At 43.0% G+C, this 21,422-nt stretch overlaps 1 protein-coding gene across 3 annotated transcripts in view; it reads right to left on the bottom strand.

Moving 5' to 3' along the window:
• The window catches only part of OSBPL6 (oxysterol binding protein like 6), a 259,204-nt gene that overhangs the window by 9,092 nt on the left and 228,690 nt on the right, over positions 1-21,422 (bottom strand). For all 3 annotated transcript variants that reach the window (XM_069733209.1, XM_069733211.1, XM_069733210.1), the window contains 4 exons: positions 20,787-20,924; positions 18,694-18,757; positions 13,627-13,705; positions 8,832-8,976 (listed from right to left, as the gene is read on the bottom strand). In XM_069733209.1, coding sequence (XP_069589310.1) covers positions 8,832-8,976; positions 13,627-13,705; positions 18,694-18,757; positions 20,787-20,924 — 426 coding nt within the window. The remainder of the gene's footprint in view (positions 1-8,831; positions 8,977-13,626; positions 13,706-18,693; positions 18,758-20,786; positions 20,925-21,422) is intronic.

The raw sequence follows: 21,422 nt of genomic DNA, 5'->3' as shown, positions 1-21,422 counted from the left end.
CCCAAAAATACAAGAACGAGCTCTGAGACGTGGAAACTCTGTAGACTGCACACCTGATCCTATCCTAAACACAACTAAAAGCGGCTGTGGATTGCGCCTAACAACTACCTAGGCAACTCGGCACAGCCTAAGAAACTAGCTAGCCTGAAGATAGAAAAATAGGCCTGACTTGCCCCAGAGAAATTCCCCAAAGGAAAAGGCAGCCCCCCACATATAATGACTGTGAGTAAGATGAAAAGACAAAACGTAGGGATGAAATAGATTCAGCAAAGTGGGGCCCGATATTCTAGGACAGAGCGAGGACAGTAAAGCGAACTTTGCAGTCTACAAAAAACCCTAAAGCAAAACCACGCAAAGGGGGCAAAAAAAAAAACCACCGTGCCGAACTAACGGCACGGCGGTACACCCTTTGCGTCTCAGAGCTTCCAGCAAAACAAAAGACAAGCTGGACAGAAAAAAAGCAACAAAAAAGCAAAAGGCACTTAGCTATACAGAGCAGCAGGTCACAGGAACAATCAGGAGAAGCTCAGATCCAACACTGAAACATTGACAAGGAGCAAGGATAGCAGCATCAGGCGGAGTTAAGTAATGAAGCAGTTAACGAGCTCACCAGAACACCTGAGGGAGGAAGCTCAGAAGCTGCAGTACCACGTGTGACCACAGGAGTGAATTCAGCCACAGAATTCACAACAGTACCCCCCCCTTGAGGAGGGGTCACCGAACCCTCACCAGAGCCCCCAGGCCGACCAGGATGAGCCGCATGAAAGGCACGAACAAGATCGGAAGCATGAACATCAGAGGCAAAAACCCAGGAATTATCTTCCTGAGCATAACCCTTCCATTTAACCAGATACTGGAGTTTCCGTCTAGAAACACGAGAATCCAAAATCTTCTCCACAATATACTCCAATTCCCCCTCCACCAAAACCGGGGCAGGAGGCTCAACAGATGGAACCATAGGTGCCACGTATCTCCGCAACAACGACCTATGGAATACATTATGTATGGAAAAGGAGTCTGGGAGGGTCAAACGAAAAGACACAGGATTGAGAACCTCAGAAATCCTATACGGACCAATAAAACGAGGTTTAAATTTAGGAGAGGAAACCTTCATGGGAATATGACGAGAAGATAACCAAACCAGATCCCCAACACGAAGTCGGGGACCCACACGGCGTCTGCGATTAGCGAAAAGTTGAGCTTTCTCCTGGGACAAGATCAAATTGTCCACTACCTGAGTCCAGATCTGCTGCAACCTATCCACCACAGAATCCACACCAGGACAGTCCGAAGACTCAACCTGTCCTGAAGAGAAACGAGGATGGAACCCAGAATTGCAAAAAAATGGAGAAACCAAGGTAGCCGAGCTGGCCCGATTATTAAGGGCGAACTCAGCCAACGGCAAAAAGGACACCCAATCATCCTGGTCTGCAGAAACAAAACATCTCAGATATGTTTCCAAGGTCTGATTGGTTCGTTCGGTCTGGCCATTAGTCTGAGGATGGAAAGCCGAGGAAAAGGATAGGTCAATGCCCATCCTACCACAAAAGGCTCGCCAAAACCTTGAAAAACTGGGAACCTCTGTCAGAAACAATATTCTCAGGAATGCCATGCAACCGAACCACATGCTGAAAGAACAAAGGTACCAAATCAGAGGAGGAAGGCAATTTAGCCAAGGGCACCAGATGGACCATTTTAGAAAAGCGATCACAGACCACCCAAATGACTGACATCTTTTGAGAAACGGGAAGGTCAGAAATGAAATCCATCGAAATATGTGTCCAAGGCCTCTTTGGGACCGGCAAGGGCAAAAGCAACCCACTGGCACGAGAACAGCAGGGCTTAGCCCTAGCACAAATCCCACAGGACTGCACAAAAGTACGTACATCCCGTGACAGAGATGGCCACCAGAAGGATCTAGCCACTAACTCTCTGGTACCAAAGATTCCAGGATGACCAGCCAACACCGAACAATGAAGTTCAGAGATAAGTTTATTAGTCCACCTATCAGGGACGAACAGTTTCTCTGCTGGACAACGATCAGGTTTATTCGCCTGAAATTTTTGCAGCACCCGCCGCAAATCAGGGGAGATGGCAGACACAATGACTCCTTCCTTGAGGATACCCGCTGGCTCAGATAAACCCGGAGAGTCGGGCACAAAACTCCTAGACAGAGCATCCGCCTTCACATTTTTAGAGCCCGGAAGGTACGAAATCACAAAGTCGAAGCGGGCAAAAAATAACGACCAACGGGCCTGTCTAGGATTCAAGCGCTTGGCAGACTCGAGATAAGTCAAGTTCTTATGATCAGTCAATACCACCACGCGATGCTTAGCTCCTTCAAGCCAATGACGCCACTCCTCGAATGCCCACTTCATGGCCAGCAACTCTCGATTGCCCACATCATAATTACGCTCAGCGGGCGAAAACTTCCTGGAAAAGAAAGCACATGGTTTCATCACTGAGCAATCAGAACCTCTCTGTGACAAAACCGCCCCTGCTCCAATCTCAGAAGCATCAACCTCGACCTGGAACGGAAGAGAAACATCTGGCTGACACAACACAGGGGCAGAACAAAAACGACGCTTCAACTCCTGAAAAGCTTCCACAGCAGCAGAAGACCAATTAACCAAATCAGCACCCTTCTTGGTCAAATTGGTCAATGGTTTGGCAATGCTAGAAAAATTACAGATGAAGCGACGATAAAAATTAGCAAAGCCCAGGAACTTTTGCAGACTTTTCAGAGATGTCGGCTGAATCCAATCCTGGATGGCTTGGACCTTAACTGGATTCATCTCGATAGTAGAAGGGGTAAAGATGAACCCCAAAAATGAAACTTTCTGCACACCGAAGAGACACTTTGATCCCTTCACAAACAAAGAGTTAGCACGCAGGACCTGAAAAACCATTCTGACCTGCTTCACATGAGACTCCCAATCATCTGAGAAGATCAAAATGTCATCCAAGTAAACAATCAGGAATTTATCCAGATACTCACGGAAGAGGTCATGCATAAAAGACTGAAACACAGATGGAGCATTGGCAAGTCCGAACGGCATCACTAGATACTCAAAATGACCCTCGGGCATATTGAATGCAGTTTTCCATTCATCTCCTTGCCTGATTCTCACCAGATTATACGCACCACGAAGATCTATCTTAGTGAACCAACTAGCCCCCTTAATCTGAGCAAACAAGTCAGATAACAATGGCAAGGGATACTGAAATTTAACAGTGATCTTATTAAGAAGGCGGTAATCAATACACGGTCTCAGCGAACCATCCTTCTTGGCTACAAAGAAAAACCCTGCTCCCAGTGGTGATGACGATGGGCGAATATGTCCCTTCTCCAGGGATTCCTTCACATAACTGCGCATAGCGGCGTGTTCGGGCACGGATAAATTAAATAATCGACCTTTAGGGAATTTACTACCAGGAATCAAATTGATAGCACAATCACAATCCCTATGCGGAGGTAGAGCATCGGACTTGGGCTCTTCAAATACATCCTGATAATCAGACAAGAACTCTGGGACCTCAGAAGGGGTGGATGACGAAATCGACAAAAATGGAACATCACCATGTACCCCCTGACAACCCCAGCTGGATACCGACATGGAATTCCAATCCAATACTGGATTATGGGTTTGTAGCCATGGCAACCCCAACACGACCACATCATGCAGATTATGCAACACCAGTAAGCGAATAACTTCCTGATGTGCAGGAGCCATGCACATGGTCAGCTGGGCCCAGTATTGAGGTTTATTCTTGGCCAAAGGTGTAGCATCAATTCCTCTCAATGGAATAGGACACCGCAAAGGCTCCAAGAAAAACCCACAACGTTTAGCATAATCCAAATCCATCAGATTCAGGGCAGCGCCCGAATCCACAAACGCCATGACAGAAAACGACGACAAAGAGCATATCAAGGTAATGGACAGAAGGAATTTGGACTGTACAGTACCAATGACGGCAGACCTAGCGGACCGCTTAGTGCGCTTAGGACAATCAGAAATAGCATGAGTGGAATCACCACAGTAGAAACACAGACCATTCAGACGTCTGTATTCCTGCCGTTCAACTCTAGTCATAGTCCTATCGCACTGCATAGGCTCAGGTTTAACCTCAGGCAGTACCGCCAAATGGTGCACAGATTTACGCTCACGCAAGCGTCGACCGATCTGAATGGCCAAAGACAAAGACTCATTCAAACCAGCAGGCATAGGAAATCCCACCATGACATCCTTAAGAGCCTCAGAGAGACCCTTTCTGAACAAAGCTGCCAGCGCAGATTCATTCCACTGAGTGAGTACTGACCATTTCCTAAATTTCTGACAATATACTTCTATATCATCCTGACCCTGGCACAAAGCCAGCAAATTTTTCTCAGCCTGATCCACTGAATTAGGCTCATCGTACAGCAATCCGAGCGCCAGGAAAAACGCATCGACACTACTCAATGCAGGGTCTCCTGGCGCAAGAGAAAATGCCCAGTCTTGAGGGTCGCCGCGCAAAAAAGAAATAATAATCAAAACTTGTTGAATAGGATTACCAGAAGAATGAGGTTTCAAGGCCAGAAATAGCTTACAATTATTTTTGAAACTTAGAAATTTAGTTCTATCTCCAAAAAACAAATCAGGAATAGGAATTCTTGGTTCTAACATAGATTTCTGATCAATAGTATCTTGAATTTTTTGTACATTTATAACGAGATTATCCATTGAAGAGCACAGACCCTGAATATCCATGTCCACACCTGTGTCCAGAATCACCCAAATGTCTAGGGGAAAAAAAAAAAAGTGAACACAGAGCAGAAAAAAAAAAAAAATGATGTCAGAACTTTTTCTTTCCCTCTATTGAGAATCATTAGTTAGGCTCCTTGTACTGTTATGTTTGCTAATGACAGGTGTTATGAAGGCAATCCAGAAACACAGTGTGCTTAGCGATCAGAGCGCACACAGTGATCTGACAAATACCCAAAAATACAAGAACGAGCTCTGAGACGTGGAAACTCTGTAGACTGCACACCTGATCCTATCCTAAACACAACTAAAAGCGGCTGTGGATTGCGCCTAACAACTACCTAGGCAACTCGGCACAGCCTAAGAAACTAGCTAGCCTGAAGATAGAAAAATAGGCCTGACTTGCCCCAGAGAAATTCCCCAAAGGAAAAGGCAGCCCCCCACATATAATGACTGTGAGTAAGATGAAAAGACAAAACGTAGGGATGAAATAGATTCAGCAAAGTGGGGCCCGATATTCTAGGACAGAGCGAGGACAGTAAAGCGAACTTTGCAGTCTACAAAAAACCCTAAAGCAAAACCACGCAAAGGGGGCAAAAAAAAAAACCACGGTGCCGAACTAACGGCACGGCGGTACACCCTTTGCGTCTCAGAGCTTCCAGCAAAACAAAAGACAAGCTGGACAGAAAAAAAGCAACAAAAAAGCAAAAGGCACTTAGCTATACAGAGCAGCAGGTCACAGGAACAATCAGGAGAAGCTCAGATCCAACACTGAAACATTGACAAGGAGCAAGGATAGCAGCATCAGGCGGAGTTAAGTAATGAAGCAGTTAACGAGCTCACCAGAACACCTGAGGGAGGAAGCTCAGAAGCTGCAGTACCACTTGTGACCACAGGAGTGAATTCAGCCACAGAATTCACAACACGGAAGTAGACAATTATATAGTATAGATTATATATATTTTTTTTAATATTGTGTGTGTGTATATATACCATATACAATAAAAATAGAATTTAAAAGTTAATACTAAAATTAAGAAACAATGAAGACAAGGGAAGGCTGATGAGCGACACAAAATACAGAAAATAAGCAATAACAACGGTAGCCACCAGATGGAGCAATACCACCAAGGAGTAATAATAAACGGGCACGTATAGGCGTATTTTCTACATATGTATACGCCTATACATGCCCATTTATCATTACTCCTTGGCAGTATTGCTCCATCTGGTGGCTACCCTTGTTATTGCTCATTTTCTGTATTTTGTGTCGCTCATCAGCCATCCCTTGTTTTCATTGTTTCTTTATTTTACTATTAACTTTTAAATTCTATTTTTATTGTATAGTTGTGTATCTCAATAAAATATTTATTGTGTATATATGCATTTTGTCTGATGTTTGATTACATTGGAGAAACACTTCTAAGATATATTAAGCTTTTTCTGTGTGCTCTTATCTATATTGGAATTACTTTTTGGATTATAGGCTTCTTTCCTTCCCTCATCTCTCTCTTTTCTGGGGTCGTTTGCCTTCATCCCTCACTCCCAGATGCTGCCAATCACAGTTCAGCAGTCTAGCAGTCTCAGGGTCTTCTGCCAATCACAGCTAGGCATTATCTAGGAGGGAGGAGTGAAAAATGTACGCCCCCAGAGAAGGTTCTAAAGAAACACCCAGTTGGAATGCAAGCAGAGATTTCACATACTGTGCTCCAAAAGCAACAAATGTGAAAATCTCTGCAATGGAGCGGCACAGCTTACAATGGAACGGCACAGCTTACAATGGAACAAACATCAGAATCAGGGGAGCTCAGGGTTTTTTAAAGGGTATTTAACTCATTTTTTTAAGCAAGTGACTGGTCATCTTTAACTTCAAAATAATAATATATTGTGGGCTTCATCATTTTAGTGAAGTCTTTGTTAGGCAAACAAGCGATTGATTTCGGTGAGTCAGAATTGGTAAAAATGTATGCGATTTGCAGTTTGCCGTCTGGAAACCACTGAGCGGGATGCACTGGACTTATTCTTTCAATACAAAACTTAAACGTTTTGATTCTAAAAGACAATCTCTGTTCATTTGCCCTACCAATGCATATACAGTCATGACCGAAAGTGTGTTGATACCCTTGAAATTGTTACAGAAAGTGAAGCATTTCTCCCAGAACACTACTGAAAGTACATGTTTTTTATACACTTACTTATTGCTTTTGTGTACATTGGAACAACACACAGAACAGAGAAAAAGAGGCAAATTGGATATCATTTCACACAAAACCCCAAAATGGGCCAGACAAAGTTGTTGATAAACAACATTGTTTCATGCATGTGATGCTCGTTCAAACTCACCTGTGGCAAGTAACAAGTGTGGACAATATGAAAATCATACCTGAAACCAGATGAAAAGGGGAGAAGTTGACTCGATCTTTGCATTGTGTGTTTGTGTGTGCCACACTAACCATGTAGAACAGAATAAGCAGAAGAGAACTATCTGAGGACTTGAGATCCAAAATGGTTGAACAATATAAACAATCTCAAGGTTACAAGTCCATCTCCAGAGATCTTGATGTTCCTTTGTCCACGGTGCTCAACACAATCAGGAAGTTTATAACACATGGCACTGTAACTAATCTCCCTGGATGTGGACGGCAGAGAAAAATTGATGAAACGTTGTGATGCAGGATAGTCCGGATGGTGGATAAGCAGCCCTAATCAACTTCCAAAGAAATTCAAGCTGTCCTGCGTACTCAGGGTGCATCAGTGTCAGTGCGAACTATCCATCGACATTTGAATAAAATTTAACGCTATGGCAGGAGACCCAGGAGGACCTCTTTGCTGACACAGACATAAAAAAGCCAGACTGCAGTTTGCCAAAATGTACGTGAGCAAGACAAAATCCTTCTGGGAAAGCATCTTGTAGACAGATTAGATCAAGATATAACTTTTTGGTAAAGCACATAATTCTACTGTTTACTAAAAACTGAATAAGGCCTACAAGGAAAAGAACACAGTACCTATAGTCAAACATGGTGGCGATTCAAAGATGTTTTGGGGTTAATTTGCTGCCTCTGGAACTGGGTGCCATGACTGTGGGCAAGGCATCATGAAATCTGAAGATTACCAAAGGCTTTGGGTCGCAATGTAGACCCCAGTGTCAGAAAGCTGGGTTTGCATCCTAGGTCATGGGTCTTTCCTAAGGACAATGACCCCAAAACATACTTCAAGAAGCTCCCAGAAATGGATGGAAACAAAGTGCTGGAGAGTGAAGTGGCCAGCAATGAGTCTGGATCTAAATCCCATTGAACATCTGCGAAGAGATCGTGAAATTGCTGTTGGGAGAAGGCAAATATGTGAGATCTAGAGCAGTTTCCAAAAGAACAGTGGTCCAAAATTCCAGTTGACAGGTGTAAGAAGCTTGTTGATAGTTCTAGAAAGCAACTAATTGCAGTTATTTATTTCAAAGGGTGTGCACCCATATATTAAGTTAAAGGGTGCAAACAATTTTATCTGGCCCTTTTTGTTTTTTTTTTGTGAAATTATGACCAATTTGCCTTTTATCTATGCTTCGTGTTGTTCCAGTACAAACAAAGGAAATAATATGTATAACAAAACGTGCAATTGCAATAATTTTCTGGGAGAAATACATCATTTTCTGGAACAATTTCAAGTGTGCCATCACTCGCGGTCAAGACTATATAGTCTTCGCAAAAGAAGTCCTTCCACTCTGGACCCCCCTCCAAAACGGAGGACATCTCTGTAACAGAGGTTCCTGTTCTGGCAGATTTCAACCATCCATGTATTTCACATGTAGTGGCCACTGCAGAGAATACCTGACGTTTCAGGTTCCAGGCCCGAAAAAAATACCGCTCATCGTAATACTTTTTTTGTTCTCTTTGGCCAACAGTAGGAGCATGATGTGGTTCTGACTATGGCTGCTCCTCTATAGACATAATATAATTCCTTAGAGATCTATATACATTTATAAAAATACACCATATACTGTATACATAACACCTTCAGTTATACGGTATCATTACAGACTGATGTAGAGTAGAATTATTTTAGCCCTTTCTTGGGAAGTAACCTCCGTACCTTGATGTATGTCATCTTACACGTAGAAGCGCTGCTCTTTGTGTTCCGAATGGTGATCTCCCCGTAATGTTCAATCCATCTTCTACCACTGAGGATGTTGTGTATGCAGGTTGTCACTTTATTCCAGACATAGCAATCTCCATACCTACAAATAAAGTCCAGAAAGAAAAGGTCTATTCCACCAATAACAATGATTATTATTACTATATTGTCTTGATTCTGGTCACACAAGACAATACAGGAGCAATTATGCATGTCCAATGAAGCTTCTGACTAAAATTGTTTTTCAACCAGTCTCAGAATCTGACAAATCTGTGCTTAGAATAATTGTCCATGAAAACCTCCAAGTCTATAAATAGTATGTGTGTCATTCTAATTCTGCTTTCGGATATGCGTCATCTGCTGGCATTGAAAGAGGGCAGTCCAGAGGTATCCTGACGGACACGAGGGGGCACTGAAAACGGTACAGGAGAGTAAACAGGTTTCCTATTCATAGATGACCCCTTTTAAATTGTTACAGAAAACCTTGGTAACTTCCAATATTAATATTTCCAGTATAGGTACCATACATTATAGCATTCATCCATGTGAGACAATGCATCACAAGTCATATTTGTTGATTCTCCCAAAATCTCCAGGAGGCTCAAGGAAAAAAGGGGAGACCTCCTAAACAAAATTGGTAAATCTCCCAGGCATCGCCGCCCAAGCCTCAGGAAATCTAATTTCCAGAACATTTCTTGCACATGTCTAACGACAGTATCCAATTGCACATTCAGGAGTAAGAAATGGGGTGTTGGGGTTTGGGGAAACGGGTCAGGAAGGGTTGTAGTTTGTAAATGAATCATGTCTATGGCTAAAATTGATACTGGATCCACAAAAATCTATCTCCTAGAACAACAGCTGGAAAAGTTGGCATGCATGGTGTAAAAGGAGAATGAATCTTGTAATGTAACTTGTATTCTTCTTTGGGAAAGTTTTATAATGGATTGTTGGCTATGCCAAAGCTATAATTGACAGATTGCTTCTGTCGGGTGCAACTTTAGATCAAGGAGCCAAGTAAAGATCCATTTACACTAATTAAACGTGAACGAGCTTGTTCGTCGGGTGAAATGATCATCATTCTTGACAACGCATCGTCGTATGTAAACAGGACTGTGACACACCTGTCCCAGGTACCCCGGGCATCCTGAGCTTTGTTTTCTTCACCTCGATCCATGGCCTGTGCTGTGCTCCACGTTGGGTCTGCAGGTTGCCCAGGGTGACTCAGTGATATCATCTCCCTAATCCTATTTAAGGCCTATTAGGACACACAAGTGTGTTTTAGGATTGAGTCTCAAGACTTTTTTCTTGTACTCCACCTTCTGTGTACACTGTGCTTTAACTTGCTTCTATTCCTGCTGGGTGCCACTACATCATTTTGCTGTTCCCAAGTTTCTTGAGTGTGCCAAGTCCTCGTTTCCTGCTTGCCGCACCTACGCCCAGGGTATGTGTGCCTACCTGGACCTGAAGCTTAGAGGATCCACCGCACTGTATGTGACTCAACAAGGACTTGAAGTACCTATCAAGAACAATGGTAACCTACGCTAGCTGAACAAACTTTTACTGATTGCTCATTGCGCATCTGAAGGTGGGTCGGCCTGTGTAAACCAGCTATTAAACGACCAACTTTTTGGCCACAATGATCAAAGGTACATGTGTATAACAAATGGCCGAGAATTTCAGGAAAAGAACATCTCGTCAACCATTAATTATGGGGGTGGATCAGTCATGCTTTGTGGTTGTGCTGCAGCAAATGGCACAAGGAACATTTCACGTGTAAAGGGAAGAACGGATTCAGTGACATTTCAACAAATTCTTGGTGCAAACATAACACCATCTGTAAAAAAGATGAAGTTGAAAGGAAAATGGCTTCTACAAATGGATAATGACCCTAAACACACGTAAAAAATCCACAATAGACTACATCAAAAGGCACAAGATGAAGGATTTGCAATGGCCCTCACAGTCCCCTGATCTGAACATCATTGAAAATCTGTGCCTAAACCTCAAATTAGTAGTGCGTGCAAGATGACCCAGGAATCTCACAGAACTGGAAGAATTTTCCAAGGGAGAATGGATGAAAATCCCTCAAACAAGAATTGACTCTTGGGTGGCTACCAAAAGCATTTACAAGCTGTGATACTTTCAAAAGGGGGTGCTAGTAGGTACCAAACTTGCAGGGTTAGCAAACTTTTGCACTGGCCCATTTTCCTTTTTGTAATTTTTAAAATGAAAAAGATGACAATATATTTTTTTTTTGTAATTTTTTTTGCCTAAAATACAAAGGAAATGTGCCGTCTTTAACTTTAGCCCTTTTTGAGATCATTTCATCATCAACTTCCTTAACTGTTCACAATAACAGTAGTTATTCCCAGGGGTGCCCAAACTTACATGCCATGGTATGTGGCTGGCTGCAGAATAGTTACGGTGGAGACACAGCATTGTATCTTAATTAACCAGACATCTATTTTTAGCAAGCTAGAAAGAATAGACTGTTATCCAAGCTCGGACTGGCCCATAGGGGAACAGGGGAATCCCCCGGTGGGCCCCGTACAGACCTGGGCCCCCAACACAGCTGTTTGGGCAGTACTTGGCATAATTCACTTGATTTACTCTGTACAGAAAAAAGCAGCATCTCATCATTTATTAACCAATCTACCCAGTTTATTATTATTTAGAGATATAGGTAAATTTGTGAACGAGGGTAGTGTAATATTTGTATGCGGGTGAAAAGTGGGCCCCCAAAGTCAATGTTACTGGTGGGCCTTTGGCACCCCACTGCGACACTGCTGTTATCTATATGTTGACTTTTGGATTTATGTGTTTCTTTCTGGTTGGTCAGGAAATCAGACTTTTGCTTGTGTAAGCCTGTAACATTGACTTGTAAGTTGACATTTGATGTAACATACTGTGCTCTTATCCTTGATGACTAGTGAGGTTTGCGATATGCCAATTGTCCATGCCATCCAGACGGTTTGCATTCAAAACAGAGGAGAAAAATCTTTGTAAATAGATTACATAATCAAACAATGCGAGTTGATCTTATCAGCATTACCTGTAAATACTTAATGATGGACACTTGTTAATTATAAAAAGAGGTTATATGCCTCTGTATAGAGAGACAGAGATTCAGCCAAGACATCCAGACTGTCAAAGGACCAGAGACAGGACAGCAGCCACGACATCATGGCTCTATCACGAGGGACACAGAATTGTCATTCTACAGTATGCCAGCTCAGGATACCTCGACCCTGGCTGGAAGAATACAGATCTGCTCCACTGACCATCGTGAATCCATGGATAGGTTTGTGAAAACCATGATTGTGACCCTCCGGTCACCTGGCCTTATACCTAAATGGACTGTGATCTTCTTAGGCATGTATTTACCTTCTCTCTGTGCATGCCACAGGTGGGGTAGTTGGCCCTGGAAGATCGGAAGTAACAGCTGGTATTATCCCAGGGAATCAGCAGAAGAGTGAGATTGTGTAATGTGCAACATATTGGGGTATTTTGCTGGAACTTTTCTACTTTTTAACTGCCTGTTTTAGCCTCACCCTGTGTTTTCTGAGTAGCATTCTGCTCACATTAAAGGGAGCGCAGGCGTTCGGTGGATGATCCCTGGTCCATGAGGTTTCGGCTAGTGGACCGAGGCGCCCGTCGAACCCCCCCCCCCCCTCCCCGTGTCTCCTCAGTTACGCACTCCTAGTTTACTAGTAGTAAATGTAGATAAGAAAGGGCAATGGCATCTGAGTTGAGCAATGGACTTGTCACAGGTATGGAGTGCTGGGGCTGTAACTGAAAAGGGGGCCTGTGGCCGATTTTGCTTAAGTGCAGTATGAACTGTGTCAGCAGTTATCATTGCTGCCAATAACCAAAAGGAACACTCTGGGAGAGGTGACAAAGCAGTTAGGTTCATCTCTCCAGCAGAAAACCCTTGTACAGATTTACAGTGCATCTGAATGCCACCAGCTGGGAAAATAATTAGGAAGGTGGAGATTAGTAGTAATTAGCTGGTGAGCCGCCTCAGCTTGTTGTACTCTGCACATAGAGGAAATTTATCATGTAAATATTTTTAGTCTGCAAAAGGGAAATGAAGGATCTCGTGGTGCCGCCTGTTACTATATAACATGACTTAAAGTAGCGCAAACCCTTCCTACTAAACACAGAATGTAACGCACCCGTATAATGAGGCTGAACCTCAGAATGTGACCACAGACCATCTTACATACAGCCCTGTTTAATGGACTGACAGGATCCAAGAATGCATTGCCCACTGGATTAGGGTAGATTCACACATCCGTATCAGTGCTACCATCGGAGAGAAGTAGATCAATTTTTTTTCTCAGATGTCATCCTAGTTGCATCCTAGTTCCTCACGTTCTTTTTTTCCCACTGTAGACACATGCTTGCTTCCAAGCCAAAAAAACCTTGTAACCTTTCATATTCAAGTTTATCACTGAGCAACAGATCCATGAGACACTGATGCAAAATAGAAGCAAATCGGAAACCTTACGATTTGAGCCCGTGTCTCACAGATTCTCATAGAACTGAATGACAGAGTCTGATCTGCAAATCGGATGAGAATGGGGCCTGCTCTGAGTCTCTTGGATGTCACTCTTGGATCCGAGATGATGGATGTGTGAATAAATGCATTCCACTATATGGATCCGTGTGATGTACAAGCAAAAAAACAGACAGCACTCGGACATGTCACATGGATGTGGGAATGTAGATAGATAGATAGATAGATACTCACTTTGGAAGGGTAACATTCACTGTTCCAAAAGGCAATATTTCCATGGATTTTCCCCAAAATTTATTTTTCCATCTCACATCTGAAAATGAAACTTCTCATTAATAATCCATTAAAGATGAATATCTCATTCCGAAAAACTTTGCACAACTAAAATGAGTCAAAATATAAAACCTTTCTCACATATATACATATAATTAGGAAAATAGGAAAAATTAAAATTATCTAGTAACAATACTTCTCTCCCTTTAAGAAAGAGACTAAAGTCTACTGAAATGGCTCTCCACTGTCTTACCATGGTGACAGCTGTGTGAGACTTCCTGCCTCTGAGCTGGAAGAAGCCACTGTGTGTAGTGGGATACAAGGAGGTGTAGCATGTAAGCATAGGGGAGATCTGTGCTGCTGCTGTTATGATCCGGTGACCTTGGAGCAGCATGAAAACTTTCACTGGAGTAGGTGGCAACTATACTGACCGCAAATCCTGATCTTAACACCGCAACTAGAAGTAGCCGTGGGGTGTACCTAACAAACCCTAGACACCTCGTCACAGCCGGAGGACTAGATACCCCTATAGATGGAAATAGGAATACTACCTTGCCTCAGAGCAGAACCCCAAAGGACAGGCAGCCCCCCACAAATATTGGCTGAGAGTAGGAGAGGAAAGACAAACACAGGCAGAAAACAGGATTTAGCACAAGAGGCCACTCTAGCTAAAATAGGAAAGGATAGAGCAGAGTCCTGTGCGGTCAGTATTAAAACCCTTCCAAAAATATCCACAGCAGATTATACAAAAAATTCCTCCATCTAACTAAAGACGTGGAACGTATATCTGCAACTCCAGAGACTCCTATACTCAGAGCAGGAATACAATAAAAAAAACAAGCACACAGCTTGTGTGCCATAGAAAAAGAAACAGACACTTATCTTTGCTGAATTGGCAGCTAAGCAGGAGAAGCCAGACAGAGATCCAACACTTCTCAAGAAACATTGACAACTGGCAAGGACTAATGAGTCCTGCAAACCTAAATACCCCAGTCAGAATTGCAATCAGCAGATACACTTGTCCAGGACTGCAGGCCAGGGACAACTGCATTACCACCTACAACCACCGGAGGGAGCCCAAAAGCAGAATTCACAACATGCTGCATTATGTCAGTGGGGATGTGTGTGTGTAAAAAGAGATGTAAGCAGCAGGGGGAGGCTAGAAACAGCAGCGAAGGTAAATCCTGTCACAGACTTCTGGGTGTTCTGGGAAATATTAATTTAATATACCGTCACTTGTTATGCTTTTCTCTTAATATTTTCTAATAACTGATATTTCCAATATACTGAAGCCTCTGAAAATGGATCTAATGTTAGTGAATTTTTGTATGTTTTACACAGTCCATAAAGTTAAATCTTGATTCTCTCTGCCTTCTAAGAGCTTATAATTTGGCCATATTACCCCAAAGGAAGTCACAGAGACAGTTAAACAGATGGCATTAGTATTTTTCTTTTCTTTTTTTTTTTAATCAGCAATAGGTAAAAGATACTCATGCACCAAAGGATACAAATATGAAAATGTAGTTGAAGACACAAAAACGCACAGAGAGGTCAAAAATACTCTGTTGTAAAAAAAAGTCACAGTAAATAAGCAAGTGCTAGTCAAAAAATGAAAAAAAATACAGGATATTTAGTTACTGTATATACTCGAGTATAAGCCGACCCGAGTATAAGCCGACCCCCCTAATTTTGCCACAAAAAACTGGGAAAACTTATTGACTCGAGTATAAGCCTAGGGTGGAAATGCAGCATTTACCGGTGAATTTCAAAAATAAAAATAGATCATTATTTCCCCATAGCTGTGCCATATAGTGCTCTGCACTGTTCATTATTTCCCCATAGCTGTGCCATATAGTGCTCTGCACCATTCATATTGCCCCATATCTGTTCCATATAGTGCTCTGCACTGTTCATATTGCCCCATATCTGTGCCCTATATGCTCTGCACCGTTCATATTGCCCCATATCTGTGCCCTATATGCTCTGCACCGTTCATATTGCCCCATATCTGTGCCCTATATGCTCTGAAACGCTCATATTGCCCCATATCTGTGCCCTATATGCTCTGCACCGTTCATATTGCCCCATATCTGTGCCCTATATGCTCTGCACCATTCATATTGCCCCATATCTGTGCCCTATATGCTCTGCACCGTTCATATTGCCCCATATCTGTGCCCCATATATGCTCTGCACCGTTCATTTTTGTCCCATAGCTGTGCCCCATATAGTGCTCTGCACCGTTCACACTGCCCCATATAGTGCTCTGCACCGTTCATACTGCCCCATACAGTGCTCTGCACCGTTCATACTGCCCCATATAGTGCTCTGCACCGTTCATACTGCCCCATACAGTGCTCTGCACCGTTCATACTGCCCCATATAGTGCTCTGCACCGTTCATACTGCTCCATATAGTGCTCTGCACCGTTCATACTGCCCCATATAGTGCTCTGCACCGTTCATACTGCCCCATACAGTGCTCTGCACCGTTCATATTTCCCTATAGATGCTCCACATAAATCTGTGCCGCTGCTGCAATAAAAAAAAAAAAAAAGCCATACTCACCTCTCTTGATTGCAGCTCCGGCGTCTCATTCCGGTGTCCGGTCCCGGCGTCTCTCTCCGCTCTGACTGATCAGGCAGAGGGCGCCGCGCACACTATATGCGTCATCGCGCCCTCTGACCTGCACAGTCAGAGCGGAGATAGACGCCGGGAAGATGGAGCGGCGCCCGGCGGCTGGAACGGGGACAGGTAAATATGACATACTTACCTAGTCCCAGCGATCCTGGCGCTCCCCGCCTGTCACACGGTCTTCTGTGCTGCAGCTCTTCCTGTCAGCGGTCACCGGCACCGCTGATTAGAGAAATGAATAGGCGGCTCCACCCCTATGGGAGGTGGAGCCACCTATTCATTTCTCTAATGAACGGTCCCACGTGACCGCTGAACAGGGGAAGAGGCTGCAGCACAGAAGACCGTGGGACGGCAGGGGGAGCGTCAGGACTGCTGGGACTAGGTAAGTATACCTCAGCGCCCTCTCCCCCTCACCCGCCGACCCCACCGCTACCGTGACTCGAGTATAAGCCGAGAGGGGCACTTTCAGCCCAAAAATTTGGGCTGAAAATCTCGGCTTATACTCGAGTATATACGGTAATACTTTTTTTGCAAAAAAATGTATGTTAAGCTGCTCCACCAATCGCCAAGGTATACCCATAATAGAGCAGTCCTATCTAATGTACATAATCCCTATCTGATGTATTTAAAAACCTGATCATCTGTATAGTACCTGTATAAGCAGGGTTCAGAGAGAAAAAATATACATGTGGACATGCAGGATGGAACAGCTACAATGCAAATGATTATGTACATTAGATAGGACTGCTCTATTATGGGTATACCTTGGCGATTGGTGGAGCAGCTTAACATACATTTTTTTGCAAAAAAAATGTATTAACTAAATACCCTGTATTTTTTTCATTTATTGACTAGCACTTGCTTATTTACTGTGACTTTTTTTACAACAGAGTATTTTTGACCTCTCTGTGCGTTTTTGTGTCTTCAAGTTCTTTGGTGGTGTGAACAGGTTCCTACAGACTTGTTCACTATGCAAGTAGCCCATGTGTTTTTGGTTCTATAAATATGAAAATGTGGATGAAAATCCTTGTAGGGAAAACGGATCTAATGGACGAAATAAGGACCCGATTTCTTGTTTGTATTAAATTCTCAATTTAAAAAAAAAAAAAAAATCAGAATTTATTTCCTTTAAATAATTAATAAAGGTTTTGTTCACATCAGGTTGACATTTTTTTTTTTACTTAAAGGGAACCTGTCACCCCCAAAATCGAAGCTGAGCTAAGCCCACCAGAATCAGGGGCTTATTTACAGCATTCTGTAATGTTAAAACGACTTGCTGTGCTTATGTTCTATTTTAAATAGACACAAAAAAAAGAACCCAAAGCTGTAAAAACAACAACATAAAGGGCAACGAAGACGCTTAAAGAAAAACACAAAAACACCACTGGCATCTTGTAAAACTTAACGGGTATGCCGGTGTGTAAGAGTGCACATACCCACTGAAGTGTATCTGTAGTTTCAGCAAAACTTATGACTTAACACTTGGACCTTCACTGACCGTAAATTCTAAATTCCAAACAGGAGGAGTAGAGACAGTATGCAGTAACTTTCTACGCTCCATCTTGTGGTAGCTGACATCTTTTGGATCTGTGTGTATGGGGAGGATTTGGGCTGTGTATTAGCAAAGCAAAGGCTAAGAATTTAGTCAGCACAAAATGATGAACAGTCCTTAATATGTCATGACAATAAAAGATAAGAGTTTCAATTTTAATTTGTAATTACTGGTTAGGGTCTTGTTCACAGCTGTAAATATATTATTAGTCAGAAGTCCTATTTTTCCTCTAGTATGTGCAAATCGGTGGTGCCCATCACAGTACCTGATCCAATGATTGCTACTGGAGACGTGGGAGGAGTGTGATGTTGACAAGGAGATCACAGAATTCTAAGGGCAGGTGCGGACGGCCGTATTATCGGTCCGAATGCGATTTGACAAAAACATCGTATTGCACTCGGACCAATGTTAGTCTATGGGGCTGAGCAAATGTCCGATTTTTTTTTTTTCCTCAGACAGTTTATACAAGGAAAAAAATAGCTGCATGTCTGAGTTTGATCCGATATTCGTATCACACTCGGCCATGCAACTCAATGAGTTAATCATCAGAATGCACTAGTATGTCATCTGAGTGCGATCAGATTTCCACACACTGACACAATGGAGAAGATGGAGCCATTTTGCTCTCCATCTTCTCCTCAGTGTGCACGGATTCTCTCACCTCATAATGTACTATTACTATGTAATATCATAATGGTTGGAGATGCTGCAGGGGTCAGTCACTGCAAACACATCAGGTGGAAGAGCTGATTGAAATCAAGTGTCGTAATGAATTATAAAAGTCATGCACACCAAAAACATTATTTAATTGATCATAAATAGCACGTTCGTGGCCACCATTACCTTGCCAAAAGACAAAATTCTTTGACTCACAGTGACAGGCAGAAATTGGGGGGTGATGGCTAACCTGAAAACCAAAAAAAAAAAAAAAAGTTTTAAGTTTTACAACACAAAATCTGAAATGATGAACTGATTTATTGAATTCGCTTTTCTTTATTTCATCTTGGTATTTGCATCAAATTCTTCACAATGGAGCAGACTGTTCATCAATTTGGTGCAAAAAATCCAAAATGTTCTTTATTTTTGTCTTAAACCAATTCTTGTCTTTTCAATTTTCAGCACAAAAAGTCGTAAATCCTTTGAAAAATTGCAAACATGCGCATAATTGAAAACTTCTCCAGAATCTTTACTCCAGACAGGGGTTGAAGTGAGATGTGCCCGCCCAAAAAAGCGACATTTGATAAAAGTGTCTAAAACATCTGGATTAGTAGAGTTGCCAATGAAAAACTGAAAATATTTTTCGATCATGCCCAAGACATTCGGTTAGCACCCGAGAATGCTCAGATAACACCTTATCCCAGTACATTCGCTCATCACTAGAAAGCACCCAAGTTTATTCCCATAAAACAGCCTTTACCATGTAATATTACCAATAGGGGAGAGGCACGATTTATTTAGAGAGATGTCACCAATCTCCAAAATTAAAAGATTTTCTTCACTCGAAAACGGAGAGTTTTTAACAAATTAAATCCAATCCCCCAAGCAATCGTAAAAAAAAGAAAGGAATTTAGCTTCTGAAAAGAAAATGACTAGTTAGGAATCTTCATATATTTAGCTCTGATTATATTATATTGTACAAATTCAAATCTGTGAAGAATAACTCAAAGGAATTATTAAAATGCAGAGCGGTTGTCTCTGGCGTCTTTCACATTTTAATGTAGTTTATTCTTAATGTTAGAAGCAAATACGTAGTTGATTTCAGCTTTTGGATGACAACGTGCGCCGTAAGTCTGGGGCTTCATGGTGATTTTGTCCGTGTCGTACGTCCAAACATCTGAGTATTTCTACGCACCACAATTAAAGTGAATGTGGTAATATTGTGGACAGCAAATTGCAATAAGTCCAGCAAATTTGGATTTGTTGCAAGTTACAGGATGGCGACGAGCACATTAACCTTAAAGGGAACCTGTCACCCCCGTTTTTTGAGATTGAGATATAAATACTGTTAAATAGGGCCTGCGCTGTGTGTTACTATAGTGTATGTAGTGTACCCCGATTCCCCACCTATGCTGAGAAATAACTTACCAAAGTCGCCGTTTTCGCCTGTCAATCAGGCTGGTCAGGTCGGGAGGGCGTGTTCACAGCGCTGGTTCTTCCTCAGCTTTACGTTGGTGGCGTAGTGGTGTCCGCATGTTGAGGTGACTAATCCACTGTGGGCACGTGAACAAGCAGCGCGCGATCTGCGCTGTCATCCCTTTCGTCGGTGGGGGCGGCCATCTTCCTGGGGCCGCGCGTGCGCAGATCGAGTGCTCTGCTGCACGGGGCTTCAGGAAAATGGCCGCGGGATGCCGCGCGTGCGCATTAGAGATCGCGGCGGCCATTTTCCCAAAGCCGAGTTTGCATCTCGGCTTTGGGAAAATGGCCGCCGCGATCTCTAATGCGCACGCGCGGCATCCCGCGGCCATTTTCCTGAAGCCCCGTGCAGCAGAGCACTCGATCTGCGCACGCGCGGCCCCAGGAAGATGGCCGCCCCCACCGACGAAAGGTATGACAGCGCAGATCGCGCGCTCCTTGTTCACGTGCCCACAGTGGATTAGTCACCTCAACATGCGGACACCACTACGCCACCAACGTAAAGCTGAGGAAGAACCAGCGCTGTGAACACGCCCTCCCGACCTGACCAGCCTGATTGACAGGCGAAAACGGCGACTTTGGTAAGTTATTTCTCAGCATAGGTGGGGAATCGGGGTACACTACATACACTATAGTAACACACAGCGCAGGCCCTATTTAACAGTATTTATATCTCAATCTCAAAAAACGGGGTGACCGGTTCCCTTTAATTATGGTACAGAGGCCAAAGTCCCATGTACCCTCAGCCTGAAAAAAAAATATTAAAAGTTCTGTTATAGTCCGCTGTCACTGATCAAATTCACCTGTTCTGAAAAAAATCGAAATCCTTTGTCCTCTCTTATACATTCATATGTCTCACCGAGCACAGGGTTGAAAGGCTTGCTCCCAGCTCGGTAATACGTGGCAGCGTATCCTGAGACTGCAAATGCAGCAATGAGGGCCTGAAAGACAGAAGAAGATCAACTTACTCCGAAAGGAAGTTATCACCATAAGCAAGCATCAACACTCCTCAACATTAAAAGTGCAACACCAAGAAGAAAACGTTGTGGAATTTTGGAAATCATAGCATGGATTAATCCCATACAAATTATGAAAAAATTGAAACATTTTTTTTTAGACATCTTTATTTATTTAGCATCATCAAGTTTGATCTTCGCTCGTAGAAATCCCCGCACTTGCAGCCTCGGCTGCTATCAGTGAGGATATTAATGTTTGGCTGAGGAATGTTCTGCCTCGCTGAATGCACTTGGGTTAATCATCAAGATCCACTGCTGGCAGCTCAATTTGAAACTGCCGAACAATGACCTCTCAGATGTGCTCGAGAAGAGATAAGTCCGAGGACGCAGCAGGTCATGATAGCACGTTTAGGCCACATAGGTTGCTCACAATAGCACAACCAACATACAGCCTGGCATTGTTGTGTTGAAAATGGCTCCTGA

Source organism: Ranitomeya imitator, chromosome 7, assembly GCF_032444005.1.
Source record: "Ranitomeya imitator isolate aRanImi1 chromosome 7, aRanImi1.pri, whole genome shotgun sequence".
Taxonomy (NCBI): Eukaryota; Metazoa; Chordata; class Amphibia; order Anura; family Dendrobatidae; genus Ranitomeya; species Ranitomeya imitator.
Note: the sequence above shows the minus strand (reverse complement) of the source record. Positions and strands in the feature narration are given on the sequence as shown.